The 16,210-nt window shown below is 37.4% G+C and overlaps 1 protein-coding gene across 1 annotated transcript in view; it reads left to right on the top strand.

Annotated features, from left to right (window-relative positions):
- The first annotated feature begins 277 nt into the window (after window positions 1-277).
- kcnh8 (potassium voltage-gated channel, subfamily H (eag-related), member 8) overlaps window positions 278-16,210 on the top strand; it is a 57,550-nt gene continuing 41,617 nt past the window's right edge. Inside the window, exons 1-5 of the mRNA XM_087786073.1 lie at window positions 278-473; window positions 4,150-4,281; window positions 10,651-10,778; window positions 11,711-11,948; window positions 12,019-12,176. Of these exons, the coding sequence (XP_087642199.1) occupies window positions 344-473; window positions 4,150-4,281; window positions 10,651-10,778; window positions 11,711-11,948; window positions 12,019-12,176 (786 nt within the window). The 5' untranslated portion in view covers window positions 278-343. The remainder of the gene's footprint in view (window positions 474-4,149; window positions 4,282-10,650; window positions 10,779-11,710; window positions 11,949-12,018; window positions 12,177-16,210) is intronic.

Consider the following 16,210-nt stretch of genomic DNA (forward strand, 5'->3'; position numbering starts at 1 on the left):
CACACGGATAAACGAACTTCTTAAAAAGTGTCTCGTCAAGAATCAGATTTTATTCCTCATACGACCACAGACTAGTTTATGAACTAACGGATGTATCAATCGACAAGAAATCCATGAAAATATATGTTTCCATCTCTATATTTGAAGAGGCTAGATCCAGCGTGGAACTGAAATGTAAATATCGATGCATGGCAGATATTGGAAGGTAGATTAAACTAACCGCTGACTCTCGCTTGCAGACAGCAACTTCATCTTGGCCAACGCTCAGGTTTCCAAAGGCTTCCCGATCGTCTACTGCTCCGATGGCTTCTGTGAGCTCACAGGCTTCTCCAGGGCCGAGGTCATGCAGAAGAGCTGCGCCTGTAAATTCCTGTGTGGACCTGAGACCAGCGAGAGCATCATCCTCAGCATCGACGAAGCCTTGGAGGAGCGAAAGGAGTTTAAAGATGAGATCATGTTCTACAAAAAAACAGGTAATTAGCTGTTTTATTTTCCTTATTTCACTGTTTATTATGCTCTGTGCATCGGTCTTGTGTTTTGACTCATCTTGCTGGAGTGAAGGATGCTAAGAAACAGTATTACAGATCAATCTTCCTTCATCTTTGTCAATTAAAGTGTCTTTTTGGCTTCAGAGTGTCAGTTACGGCTCTTTTATGAGCTGTAAAAGGCTATTAAAAGCTAGAAAGTAAGATCATAAAAATAAAACCAGATATGAATCAGAGGTTTGGACTCAAGTCAGGTTTTACAATCCACTGTGACATTTATTGTAATTTATTTTTATTGTAATTTTTAAAAGAGCCTTAGAAAAGTTTCTTCCAATTTCTAACAAGTCCACCAATTTAGGAATTGTTTGACGATAAGACTTTCTGTTATTGTTGAAGTGTCTGACAACATATCCAACAGAAGAGGTACACAGTGTCACAGATAGATCGATATAGTTGGAGAAGCCTTATTTTAAGAATGACTACATGGCCCTGTTAGGGTTATTTTGAACATGTTTTATTCCAGAAATGTCTTATAAAATAAAAGAAAGTTTTTATTATTTATTATTTTCATTTATCCTTTATTTATCCAGGTTAGTCTCATCGAGAAAAATACAGTCTGAAATGAAACACTTTTTTAGTACAAAAGAATGGAGGTTCATGGCATGAGTAAGGGATGTTAAATGGTGTTAAAAAAGTAGACAAAATATAAATATACAGTAAATATTTAAAATGTGGCATAATGATATCGTACTGTAATATATTCATCATTTCATAATGTAACACAGTTTTACTGTGTTGACTCGTGTGCCAGATGGTGGAGAAGAGTTTGTGTTCAGAATCAACTTCATCAAACTCTCCACAGATGTGAAGTGTTTCCCACTTTGTGGTTGAATTAAATTAACGCACATCTTTTAGCTCAAAAATTCTTCTGATTGTCGCCACAAACGTCAGTCTCTGATTCGTTTGTGACTGCTTCAGAACACACATCTGTTACATTGGGTTTTTTATCTAGTCACTAACAAGCTCTTACTTATACTTCTGTTTCTTTTGCTAAAGTCTTAACACAATTAGTCTAGCGTAGGCTTTAGTGGCCAAAACATTCATTTAAAAAAGTCAGATTTCCAGTCCATTGGTAAATGTACTTTGTGCAGAGAAGGATTTTCTATTTTGAAATTAATTGAATATATATTTAACATATTTATTTGTCAATTGGCCTTTTTTTTTTTTTTTTAGGTTTGGGTCTTTGTTAAGAGTTTAGAAGAAAGTATCTGAAGTATGGGTAGCATTACTGCATGATCGCCAACATAACAATATTGGACTTGTTTTTCTTCAGACTTTTTAAAACATATGTAAGCAGATATGGGGCCATTTGCTGCCTGTATTTTTGCAAGAGATCCGCATATTGATGATGTAGATTTGTTTATTTCAGTTAACTAGTTGCAATATCTTTAATTTCCCATTTATTTAACTCCTTTTTAAACTGTATTTCTCTTCTCACAGCTATTAACACATATTACATTCTTTATTATAACATATTTTTATCCAGCAATAGTAAGAAAGTAAGTTAGTAAGCTTTATTTATAATGGATATTTCTTCAGTTATTTATCATTATTTCGTATAAATTAATACAAAACAACAAATATTTGTGACATAATTACATTTAGCCAATATTTCTCCCACCTTGCCAATCTGTTCATGTAAGAAAATGATAAAAAATGAAATCATATATAGTCAATATGATCCCATGCTTAATAATGTCTTGTCACGATTACATTTGCCTAAATAATTTCCCCTTATTAGACATATTTCCTTGACTGGCCTTCACAACAGTCATGGTACAGTAGCCTCTGAACAATAGAATGCACCCACCATCTGAAAGATAATTTGAATACAAAACAAAAAAGTCGAGGATGATTCTTCCATGTCTGTCCATTTTATTTCACCATACGTTCGTGGGCACAGTCGGAGCTGACTGTAAACAGACCTCTGATTGACGGAGCTCCGTCCCCCTGAGGGAAGGGAACGCCACATCCTCGCAATCAAGAGCCTCTTCTCTCGCGACGAGCTTGAAAGATCCTGTGACACGAGAGAGAAAAGCACATAAACACTGCCTGAGTCATCACCAGCCAGAGGAGTGTACGCCACGTGCGGGAACTCCACGGGAACCCCCGTTAATCAGCATCGTATCACTAATGAATGAGAGGGAAAAGTGTTCTTTGCTCACCGTGATACAGCATTAAGCAATTCTATAGGCGTTAATATATTAGAGATATAGACTTGAAACAGAACTTTTAGTTTGATTTGTGTACGTTGTTTTGTGAACCTCCTCTTTTGAGCACACATAACTTCCTGTATAAGTGAGGACTCAAACTAGTCAAACCATTGTTTATTAACTTTATTTAGGTCTTTGTCTCAGTCTGTCTGATAGCAAAACAAATCAGAAATCAGATTGACGGATTCAAATGACATTCTCATTGACGTTCTCTGACAGGTTATTACATTTTGCTGGGTTCCCCTCCAGGTCACATGGTCACCTGATTCACCTGAACAGTTTCAAGTGTAGATTTCTCTTCCTAGAAGCTTCAAAATGAACTTCCATCTCCGACCAAGCTGCGTCGTAAAGTGATCTTTGCAGATATGTGATATCTAAATGACTTTTCAATTGAAACCAATGATCACAAATGACAATATAAACTATATAAATTGCTGTAAAAGTGACTTCCTGAGTGCTACTTCCACTTCCTGTACGGTTGTGCCAATTTTAGTTTGACAATGACTATCATAGATAATCTATATTATATATTAAAAACTGTAATTATGTATATAAAATACAATATTTTTGGTTGAAATGATCACAATATATTTGTGAATGTATTTTTGTTGGAGTTTATTATGTTTCGGGGTTTGCATGTTGTTGTTCTTTAATTTGTTTATGTATTATTATTTTTATTAATTACTCTATACTGAGTTATTCCCTCTATCTTATTATTAGAGCATTTTTTAATAATTTATTTGTACATAATTTCTTTCTTTGTTGAAAAGAAAAAAATTAAAATAGCTGTGCAAACGTATACACGATTTTATTATTATCAATAAACATATTTGAAGAGAAAACAAACAAATATATTTGTTTATTATGTCCAAAATATTTAGGTCTATTTAGGTCCAAAATAGAATAAAGTAATGTTTCTTTCTGAGAATATGGTTTAATTTAAACAATATAAAACAACTATAATAAAACAAATCTAAAATAAATTGAAAAAAGGTTATAAGGTTATATTTTTATGCTTATTTTCAGGAATTATTAATACACATACAAAAAGAAAAAAAAGGTTTTGTAAATTGCCGGATTTTATAAATTGAAAAAATAGATTTTAAAAATGGCTTTAGATTCTGCACCGATGAGAGCAAACAACACGAGGGTGGACAACCAAAGGACACTGACCCACATCTCAACTGAAAGGCAATCTATTTAGCAGGAGATTGGACCCAAAAGATGGTTTCATCTCCAGCTGTGTCTTGGGGAAAGTGGCCCGGTCTATTTAAAGCCTCTGTTTCCCCCTCAGGGACTTCCAGCTGTAGATAGGTTTACTAATAGGTCTGGGATTTGTTGCGCTACACGTGCAACGTAGTGGTCTTGATAAGAGTGTTTCTGTCCCTCAGTGGCGCTGTTTTGGTGCCTGCTGGACATCGTACCCATCAAGAATGAGAAGGGAGATGTGGTGCTTTTCCTGGCCTCGTTCAAGGACATTACCGAGACCAAAGCCAAAGCCATCCAAGAGGACAAGAAGGAAGGTCAGTGTAAACTAAACGAATGTCAATCAATTCAGTTTCATTCCAGTTCCAGACCAACAAGAGTGAATTATAAATAATTTATTTTTAAGAGTATTATCTACAATATATTTTCTAGAGGATGTCATGGCTCATCGGATTGTTTGTAGATTGCCTTTTGGCTCAGCTCACACACCACTGTGTTCAAACTACCTCTCTTCTGCCACATATTTGATGTGCCCATGAGGCTTTTGATACCAGGCAGCACATGTAGAAAATCCTGAAGTATCATTAGTCCATGGGTTGTTTCAGTTGAGTTTTTTGTTAACTTAAAATGAGTTAAACAGTTATTTACAGACCATCTTGATGCAGAGAAACAATTCTGGGGCTTATGTGGATGCAATGGTTTGTTTTTATTGTGTTTCATTTTTGCTGGTTTTAACTGAGCTCCATGACAATAATGGTAACATAAAGCCGTCTAGGGTGCAAAATACAAATTTAGTGTTTCCATTTAGCTTCTCGTGGCGTCAAGTTAGCTGATATAAATGATCAATGTAAGATTGTCTTAGTTGGTCATGTAGGCCCAAACTATTTCTGTTACTACTATTGCCTGTTAACCCCCTGGGTCAAGGTGAATGAAACAAACATCATTGATGTAAATACTAATCTTAAACATCGGAGATCGATCATATTTCTTCTGTTATAAACACTTGTGTAATTGCACTGTCATGACACCAGAATATCTCCAGCCTGTCATTGTGCGCATGTGTTCACAGGAGAAAGGCTCATGTTTTCTGCTTCGAAGATGACTTGCTTCAGATATGATGGAAATGAATGCAACTAACGTCCCCAAACTACTGTTGAAAAGCATTTTGGTGGTCAAATAATAATTTTTAGGTATCTTTAAAATAATAATGTCTGTTCAAAATGAAACCAATAATCACAGTAAAATATGAACAAAAATATGAATAAAACCTTTATGTACATTAGAGCTGATTTAATATTTAAAAAACTCAGTTCAGATCCATGCTACTAGTGACAAAAAGGTTTGTTGATGTTGCTAGGCAAAAAACACACAACAAATACTCAGAATGGAACTCTGATGACAGGTCTAGTAAAAAGAACATTTCTATTGTTTATCAAAACGACGAACCACAACAATTATTTCACCCAGCGATTTATGATAAATAAAGATGTTCTGTGTGTCTCTGTGTTTGTTAGCGACGCTGCCTTGATTAAATGTAACTAATCATCAATCGTCTCTTGGCTGTAAATATTCAGCAGCATAGAGAGAAAATGTATTTTTGTCCACTTAATTTATTTATTCTCACGATACAGGATATTGGCTGATGCGGCAGATTGCTAGACAGAGACGAACACCATAATGCCGGTGGGTTTGACAAGCTATTTAATATAAATTTGGCCCATAAATCTTTTAAGACATTTGCATATTGAGAGTAGTAAGAAACAGTTGTTTGTTTGATACACAAAAAATATATGCGCCAAATAACTGTGAGAATGTAATTACTTACTTATTTAGTTTTGTGTTGTTTCATATTAACCATCTAATGTAGATTAAGGGAAACTACACAGTAAATCATCAGTATATTTTATTTGAACAACATAAGAAAACTAAATTAAACGTCTATGTATACCGTGACTTTTTTTTCTTGAGAGAAGGATTTGGCCCTATGATCAATAATCATTGTTCCACAATATCATGAATTATTCCTACAATATTCAATGATCAGTGCAGGCCTTTGTTAAGCAGTAATTAATTGAGAGAATATATGAATTCCTATTTACAATTCAAGATTTATCCAACTATTCCTGTATTTGTGCACCTCGAGTAACCTGCCGAGAGCAAGAGATATTGCAATTTTCTCAAGGCAAACTCGTTCTAAAACTGGTCAGACTAAACAATATAGTCGATTTTGCACATGAGGACAGAGTAGAGAGAGCGAGTGGAAAGGAAAAACTGTTTAATTGCTAGTGTAAACAACTCATCTTAGGCTACTGCCAAGTGTGTTTGATTGATCTTATAAAAAAGGTTTGAATTATGTACATAAAATGAATATGGCAACAGTATTGAATTAAAAAATAAATAAATATAGTTGGAATATATTGTCTTCCTTTGTGACATGATCACTTTATGTAACTCAATTGTTAGCCATATACAGGCAAGTTACAAGCAGAGCTCTTGCAGACTTTTAGACATGACAAACACACAGAAAACACCCAACTCTGAATTAATTTACTACAGGGTCAACTGATTTACCAGCAGTGGGCGCTGCAAAAAATATAGCATGGGGTGGCTGGACCATGAATTGCTGATGATTTACTAAAAGTTTGCCTGCTGAAAGAGATTCTTGGTTTCTAGCTTGTAGCACAGCATGTCATTATTTGACACAAGAGCATTAAACCTTCTCGAGTGGACCTTGAAAAGCTGTACGATATCAGTATTTTCTTATCTGTGCTATTTATCAACGGATGCTATTGCTTTTTACAGCAGATTCCTTCTGGTCTTCGTGGACTTCTGCTTTCAACACCATCACCCCCGAACACTGTGGTGTGTCATACACTTTGCATGAAGCTGTGTCCTGAGCCCCCTCCTGTTCACCCCACATATGACAGCTTAGCCAGGACTTTGTCAAATTGTGAGGTTCCTTGGCAACACAACCGTGGTGGGATTCATTAGTAATGCCGATGAATGTGAATATAGACAGGAGGTGTCACACCTGGAGTGCAGAGAAAATAACCTCTGCATCAATGAAGAAAACCAAGGAGGTTATTGTGAACTTCAGAAAAGCTGATCCTCTCCTCTTGAACTGCACATCGGAGGAGCATCTGTGGAGGTCGTCCTCTGCCTCAAATATCTAAAAACCTTAGCGATGACATGTGCCTGAGCACCAGCAACATGTCTTGCCTGGTCAGGAAGGCTCATCAGCAGATGTTCTTCCTCATGATACTGAAGAGAGTTGCCCCCGAAGTCTGTGTCCTTTCAACCTTCTACAACTGGGCTTTACAGGCTCACTGCAGGCTGCTATAGCTGCAGGTTCAGGAGAAGCCTCCCAACCATCATGGACATTTACAGCTTAAAGATGCAGAACAGTCGCCCAATTATGAAAGCATTGTATTTTATTACGGATGATTTATTTTGACAGCAATATCAGGACTGATGTCAAGTTAATACTACCTTAATAAAGAACTCATGGGCTGTGAACAATGTATACCTCAGGACTTAAATTCAGAAACAAGTGTTGAACGTACATGTGATCCTTAGAATGTGTCTCAGTCACTGTGCAGTCGGTCATAGATGTCACACATTTTTTAATTAAGAGAGAGATGAGTTTCACTCTGAACAGGTCACAAGTAAATTGAAGGCATACAAACCAAGCCATGGTACATAATCACATTTGTACCTTCACATAATACAATTATTCTTCTTTGGTTTGGTGTCATGGCTTTTAAATCAATTTCCCTCTGGATTAAAATGTTAACTTGGTGTGAAAATGTTGAAAAATCACCATGAAATCATGAGAAATGTTGTCTTCAGACCTGATTTTCTACCGTACGCACCCCTCAAAAACCCAGGTTAGTGAAAGTGTCAGTGCACAGTAGTCTTAGAGACCACATTTAAACACCCATCCTGCCCTCAACTCAATCATTCATACCTCAATGGTATTCCCTCTCAGAGCCCCTCATCCTCCTTCATCTCTAAATCCTTCAATTCTTCGTACACACATTACCACTCCTGACACCATTTGTTACAACATGGCCTCGAACGCCTCCTGAGGGAAAATCCTGCACACAGAACTTGTACCTGTCTATCGTCTAGATGATTATAAATTATTTGAACCAACTGTGTTTCCATGGCAACAGAAAAATGTGTTTTAGTGTTGAATTTATATTTCTAATTAAAAGTATTAGCTCTACTTGCATATATATATATTGTGTAGAAAGAGGAAGAAAATTGGACCTATTTGATTATTTCATGGGGGTCTTCTGCTTTTCTTTGCCCCCTTAAATTAACAAACAGAGATTCAATTGTGTAATTCTCCTTTGTATGTATAATATATTGTTTGAATGTCATAAAAAAAACTGGTAGGATTTGAATTTTCATGGGGGTCTTCTGCCCCTCTTCTCCCTCCTGAGTAGTCACATGATGATTTTCAATACATGTCCAGCTGTTTTATCGTCCATGCGAATTAAAACCCCGCGGATACACGCAGTATATGTTAAGATGTTGTATAATTGGATCCACACAGAAACCTTTTTTTAAAGAAAAAAAGTGTGCTTACGTTTATTTTTTATCTTAAACAAATGAAGGATCCAAATGGTTTCTTTGCTGTAGCAAATCTCCTCTTTCTTCATGTTATTCATGAATTCCCAGAATTATTTAACCTCTGCAACTTTGGTTTCTCATTATTCTCATCATGTGAAGCAGCTTCAACTGTGTTTATCTGTTCACACCCCCTGTCTGACCCACATACCTCGCCCACTTCCCCTTCGTACACCTTTCCCCGCCTTCCTTCCCACCTGTGCCACCGCCCGCTCTCGCAGGAATGATTATGAAAGCAAAGAGAAATTCATTACATCTAAAAATACGCGAGTCTCTTTCCCTGCGCTCGTGTCACGTCCCTCAAGGCAGAGCTGTGTTATGGATGAGCCCTGTCTGTTCCCCACCGTGGTCACTGGGAAACACACTCCGTGCGAGGAATTACCCAAATCTCCCCACACACACACACGCATGCACAGGTTACAAAGTATTAAAACACACACACACACACACAACGGATAGAACTATTTAAAAATAAAACACGGACACACAGGTTACAATGAATGAAGTATTAAAACACACGCACACAAAGTATAAAAATATTTAAACAAATTTAAAATAATACAGACACAGAACATTTCTTGATGTATAATAAAGGATACATTTGATATAAATCCCATTATTTATTTTGGTGTCTAAACAAGAAGGACCTGTCTCACCTGCAGTTGATACAAAACTGCAGCGAGAATTCTGACCTGCTCTAGTAGAAGAACTTACATTTCCCTGATCATTAAAACTCTTCACAGGTTGCCAGTTTCTTTAAGGATCAATTTTAAAATTCTACTCTACTGACTACTTCAAGAAACATCTTAAGACATTCTTATTTGTGCAGCCTTTCCCCTGTTTTTCTGGGACATCTGTGTTTGTCTTATCTGTCTTGATCTTTTAAAGCATGGATTTTAACTGTTTATTGTTTTTGATTGTTCAAGTGCTTTGTGACCCTGGTCTAAAAAGGTGCTTTACAAATAACCTCAACTTACTTACTTACTATTTATTTAGAATAATTGTTTTGGGGTAACAGATACAAACACACATAATGGTAAAAAGTGAATGCTATTTTACAATGGCAACTAAATTTAAAAAACGTGATAGTTATGATACGAGCGATACACAAGACAAGAGGATTGTTGGTTAGCTGCCAAAAAAAACATTGACCTCTTGAACCACAGCTCAAGATATGTTTACTTGGCCAGGAGCTGTTGTGTTTGTCATCTTCATGCGTTCGAGGATGTTGTTGATCCTACCTGTCAGTGACTCACCAACCTCTGACCGGCAGGAACCAGCAGGCGACGCTGGGGACATTTTTTCCAAAGAAGAACTGATCTGTCTGCCATTTATAAACCTTCTTATTGTGTCATTTTTTGGACTACATTTAACATCTTAAAATTTAGCGGAAAAAATCGAACTATTGACATCTGTCCACACCTTGTATATACTATATCAGGGTCCCCAAACTTTTTTGTACCGTGGACCAGTTAAATGTTATCATTATATTCACGGATTGACTTTCAGATAGAAAAATAAGTAAAAATACTTTGACATGACCTGCAAAAAAACGAAATGCATGAAAAATACATAACATAACGCTGAATCAGCAATAGCTCTGGACAGGTTACCTCAAGACTTTTGTGTATTTGCATCCATGTATATTTGGTTGTATGCTTAGGTTGGTGTTCTGTATGTGTGTGTCTACTAGCTTTTAGAAACTTTTTTCCCATTTGTAAGTTTGTGTTTAGCATTATTTATGTAAGGACCCTGAAACTGAAGTTTCTAAATGTTTTGTGTTTCACTCATTTTCACTATTCAAGAGTCACAAGCTAATGTTATTTAAGAGAAAACAAGGTGGGTTTTAAAAAAAATAAAATCTTTCAGGGTGTAATAATAAACAGAACATTTTTATATTTTTTGATTTTTTTTGTGGCCTGTTAACAAATGTCTCTTGGACCGGTACCAGTCCTTGGACTGGGGGTTGGGAACCATTGCTCATTGACATAATTTTCAAATAAAATTTTTTTTGTGTCAGGCATGGTTGACTCATTGACTTTCGCCCGCAGAGCGCCGGCGTGGCCGGGTGAAGACGAGCGGCCCGTTCAGTTCCTCTCACAAGCGGCGCAGCACCGTGCTCTACCACATCTCCGGACACCTGCACAGCAGAGAGAAGAGCAAGCTCAAGCTCAACAAGGTATCGGAGCTGCAGCGATAAGACGAGTCATCGATTCTTTTCCCTAAACACAAGATGGCCCTTTGGTGGAGCGATAAGTTCTCAAACAATCGGAATCAAATAGTTCTATCTACGTATACAGACGACACTGTTGATGCTGAGCTCAGCACTTAACAATAAAACATGGATCTTAACTGGAGCTTCTTTCATTCAGTATCAGATCTTAGCTGTGAATTTGTCAACAGGGTTACTTTGATTTTTAGACACATCAGATACAACACTGAGCATTTACACAACAAAAGAAAAAACGTTTTTAATTAAACTGTTGGTTTAATTTATAATTATTTAGATACTAAGGATGTGACAAATTAACGTTCTTTAAAAAAATATCGTACAAGGCTTGAGTTTGAAATGCTATTAAAGTTTGACATGAAGTCAAACTAATAAAAAAAGTTGGGTTATAAAAATAATGTGATTAATTGCCATTCTTTAACTACCGTCATAAAATCCTGCTTTTTTAACTCTCTGACTTCACTGTTTTGCCTTGTGTGTTTTCTTTTGGTATATTCTTTGTTCGTGTGTTGATCTATGTTGTCAGAGGTAGAAACAATGGTCAAAGATGTTCAATATGCTCGTCTTGGGCCGTCAACATACATTTCTTTGTCCCTTATTATAAACAAAACACCCTTTCTAGCTCTTTAAACCTGCATGTCGTTATAGTGCGAACAAATTTAGTCTTTTATGAGCCTTTTCTATTCCTGCCAAATATGTTTTTGACCTTGATGTTATTAAGGTTTCTCAGTCAGTGTCCCATTAAGTCAAGATTTTAATTATATTCTCGTTTAGAAACTCTATTAAAGGACCATTATGCGGCGCGTGTTTATGAGTTCTGCCATCATACAAGTGAAATGTTGTGATACAGTGCTTTAATAAAACCTCTTTGTTCGACACAGAATGTGTTTGGTGACCTGCCAGCTCTGCCGGAGTACAAAGTAGCAGACGCGAAGAAGTCCAAGTTCATCCTGCTGCACTACAGCACCATCAAGGCTGGCTGGGACTGGCTCATTTTGTTAGCCACTTTTTACGTCGCCGTGACCGTGCCCTACAACGTGTGCTTCATCGGGGATGACGACGATCTGACCCGCAGCACCACCGTCAGCGACATCGCGGTGGAGATTCTCTTCATCATCGGTCAGAACCTTCATGAGACTGAGAAGAAAAATCTTCATGTTTGTTGATTCGGTATGTTTTTCTTTTGCAGATATCGTTTTCAATTTCCGCACCAGTTATGTCAGCAAGTCTGGCCAGGTGATTTTTGACGCCCGGCAGATCTGCTTCCACTATCTGACCACGTGGTTCATCATCGACCTGGTCGCTGCATTGCCCTTTGACCTTCTCTATGCCTTCAAAGTCAGCGTGGTGAGTCACCTCCGACCTCCTTTGACATGACCTGCAAAGTCAACAGTATGAGAAGTCAAACATTTGTGAAATAATGAAAAAGATGATTGTTATGAGTGTCAGCAAGAAATGCTCTCCTGATACACATAATTATATATACTTGTACTAGCTGAAATGCATATATATATAAATACATATTTGATGTTGCCTCGTATTGTAACTATTTATGTTTGCCTCAGTACGGTACTGAAGAAAAGGAAAAAAATACAAATTATTTAAATGAAAATTATAAATATATAAATGATGATATAAAAATAATCGTGAAAAGTAAATAACCCTGAAAACCCTATAGAAGAGAAAAAGAAGGGGGCCTCACTATTTACCATAAAATCAGAGTTTATAATAATCATCCATATTTAATATACGATAAATATGGTTTCCAAGTTATTAAAATGAGTCCTCTTTGACTTTTCATCAAGGTGTTCTTACCCCTTTGTGCCCCTCTCCATATTATTCTCAATTATTATTCCAAGAATAAATACACTATTTAAAATGTTGTTTTTATTTCCACAAAAAGCCCAATTAAAATGCATTACTTGATAAGACTGATACGAATTTCACTTAAAAATAGGTTAGTGATCTTGGGAAAGAACAGACACAAAATAGCAAATAAGGAGAGTTACTTTCTGAAAAAAAGAACATATTTTTTGCTATTTTAGACCTTGAAGCTTTAAAAAAGAAATGATTCGTGAAAAATGAATATGCTATATAACCTCATCATCCTCTAGTGAACCTACAGACCTTACAGCATTCTCACCTCACTTCTTTCACAGAGTTTACATTAGCCTCACTCGCTCGTCTTCTTTCATCCGTTTCATAGAATTTATGGTTCCGCTTCCCTTGTATGTCCTCGTAGAGCAGGGACGGGCCCTTTAATTTCCTAAGGGGCCGCATTATTTGTAAGGGGCTGTCAAGCTAAAAGAAAGAAGGTATGAAGGGCCATGATATGGATCAAATGTTGTGTACAGGAGAAGGTGTATTCGTGTTATAACACTATAAACATGTGATTTTGTGAAAAGGAGAACTACTAAAAAAAGATACAAAGGTAAATGTAATTTCTACATTTATAGTTGTAGTCTAACCTCAAGAGGGCCAAATAAAGAATGTCAAAGACCCAGATGTGAACCTCGGGAAATGCCTTTCGTCAGTCTTCCTTAGAGGCTCCGTGTTCACTTGTACATCCATTATTCCTGAAAAGCCGTTACAGATCCGATGTCAGATAATCCCATTGCTGGATTGATTTGTGAATCAGACCGACCAATGTGAAGGATTTGCTGGACCTTGAGGGCGAAAATAGACCTGAGCTGGAAAGTGAAGCTGTTGATCCAGGAAATCAATAAGTCACCGCTGTTTGTGACGTATTGGTCACCAGTGGGCGAGCAGGTGGAAATGCATCAAATCCACTTCCTGATCATGTGAGACACACGACTGGTTATTACCTCGAGGGTCTGAGTGGCGCTGCTGGTAAAGAGAACCTCCAGTCTTCACTGGTCTTTGTGTTGAATTGTTTGTTGGTGAAGAGGGCAAAATGATACGACCTAGTCCAGAGAGAGCAGCTATATATGTACCAATTGTATCACACTGTGTTGAGACATTCAGACACACTTGTGGGAGTAATACTAGAGACTTACAATGTGTGTTTCTGGCCTGAAGCTGAAACTATTTGTGGACGTCGAGAAAGGAGATACGAGCGAGATGTAAAAGTATATGCATGTTTATCAGTTTGATCAAATGTTGCTCTGTTTGCACATGAACTCTGAAGCAACAGATGAGAATTTTGGCCACAATTTCTCGCTCCTGTACATTTTTCACGCTCGTAGCTAATATGTCTTTTGCAATTTTGACTCTCAGCATGATTAAAGAGCTGAAGATTGAATTCATTTTATTGACCTGGTTTTTGAAAGAAAAAAAAATCCGAACCCTAAATAAAATTCATCGACAAACTCGGTATTAATGTTTATATATTAAGACGATATTTAATACGATTATTTGTGAAAATATCCGGTAAGCAAACAACCGTGTGGAAGGCAAATGTTTTTTTTGAGCTGGTCATGTGAGTGAATGATCACAATGACTTGAGGTTGCTTCAGGCAAAGAGAAGGAAATACCATCCAGTCCCAGCAGTGCAGGCTTTCTTGATTTTAATTTCGCCACCTCGGAGACTGTGATTGTTGAGTAATTGCGGGATGTTCTGGTGACGTCCTCTCGGAGGATGGGGCATTTAGACTGGCGCTCCCCTGGAGGACTCCAGTCCTGCTGCAACACCGTTGCCTGAGGGACTCGTGGTTCTTCCTTATCATGTTGTTTTTCTTCCTGTTGAGTCTTTGTCCAAATGTTGTGTCCGTCACTGAGTGTTCAGATGATATTTACATCCAATTGAATGTCTCAATCAAATGAGAGCATCAACTATTTCTAACAGGAACGTTGATACAATCTGTCTACAAAGAAATTCATTGATTTCATTGTTCTCTCATAAGAATATATTTCTCAATATTTTACCTTCTATTTATTACCTGCGGTTTTCTTGCACCATCTCCAGATCAGTTGCAGCTACTTTGTAACTGTTTCATCATATTCGCTATTTAAAATAATCATGAAACTTTAAGAACAAATACCGCCAGTATTGGATAAACCAAAACATTTTGCTCTTGTAGAAATACATTTCACAGAGGTTAAAGAAATAAATGATAAACATATTTTTGAAATATTAAGATTAACAGCTGGTAACTAGGTTGTTCTGATGTGACCAGAACCTTAGGCTGAGAGGCCACCCATATAACACTGTGGTGCGAAACATTGAGGTGACCTTGAGAAACATGCATGGACGAGAGTGGACTATCTGGAGTGAAGCAATAATATAGATAATTCCTTAATAAACAGTTACCCGTAAATATGAAGACCATGCTTATCCCTTGTGTTGTCCCAGGGTCAAGATGACCAGAAGGCCCTTAAACAAATGTGTTTGCGGTATCCCTTGTGTCGCCTCTGGGTCAAGGTGAACGACCTCCAACGCTGCATATGTATTTATGGAAGCCAGAGAGGTCGTTTACCTTGACCGAGAGACAACACAAGGGTCAAGAAATTCTACTTTAAAGATGATGATCTACAGAGACCAACTGATGAAGCTTCATGTAGCAGTGACCTATTTTTAGATCTCAGTAGGTGGCGCCATCATTTTAGTAATGTGACAATACCTGCAATAGCAAGGTGAACGACCTCCCCCACTGTGTATGTAATGGCTGCTTCTACATAGGCAACCACTGGCATCCAGACAATCAAACAACGAAACCAAACACTAGCCCTGAAATACCTTAAAGCAGCTACAACCAATCAAGCAATACGCTCTAGAACCATTACTTACTTAACAGAAGACTACTAGGTAAGCACACCTCACAACCAACCCCCCTCTGGCCCTCATCCTCCAATCGACCAACCCCACACACCTCACAAAAGTTAATATATTTTTCACATTAACACCTGTGAATATGATCTCACATCATACACTAGTATCTTCTTTCTCCTCCTGGCTTGGTGTACATGTGCTCTCTTTCCTCCTCCTTCCTCCTTTGCTCCTCTCACCGATCCAGACCATCCAAAAATGGGTAGAAAAGGGCACAAGCTCTAAACTACACCCACCAGGCTCAATAAGTTCTTCTTCTTCCACCACTGCATATGTATTCATGGGAGCCAGGGAGGTCATTAACCTTCACCCAGAGACAACACATGGGATACCACAAACACATTTGTTTTCAGGCCTTTGGGTCACTTTGACCCTGATATAACAGGGTTAAATATTTCAAATTATATCGGGAAATTCTGTCAAAAATGAATCTCCATTATTGAACTCAGTAGGTCAGAAATTATTTTTATGAGTACGAAACCAACTCGATCTGGAAAGTGCTCACTGCTCTGTCATTTTCTCCAACATTATTTATGATCTCGTGGAATATAGTGGACTACAAGATCGACAAACAATAAAGTGCACCTGCTACACT

Source organism: Callionymus lyra, chromosome 3, assembly GCF_982586985.1.
Source record: "Callionymus lyra chromosome 3, fCalLyr1.hap1.1, whole genome shotgun sequence".
In the NCBI taxonomy this organism is placed as follows: Eukaryota; Metazoa; Chordata; class Actinopteri; order Syngnathiformes; family Callionymidae; genus Callionymus; species Callionymus lyra.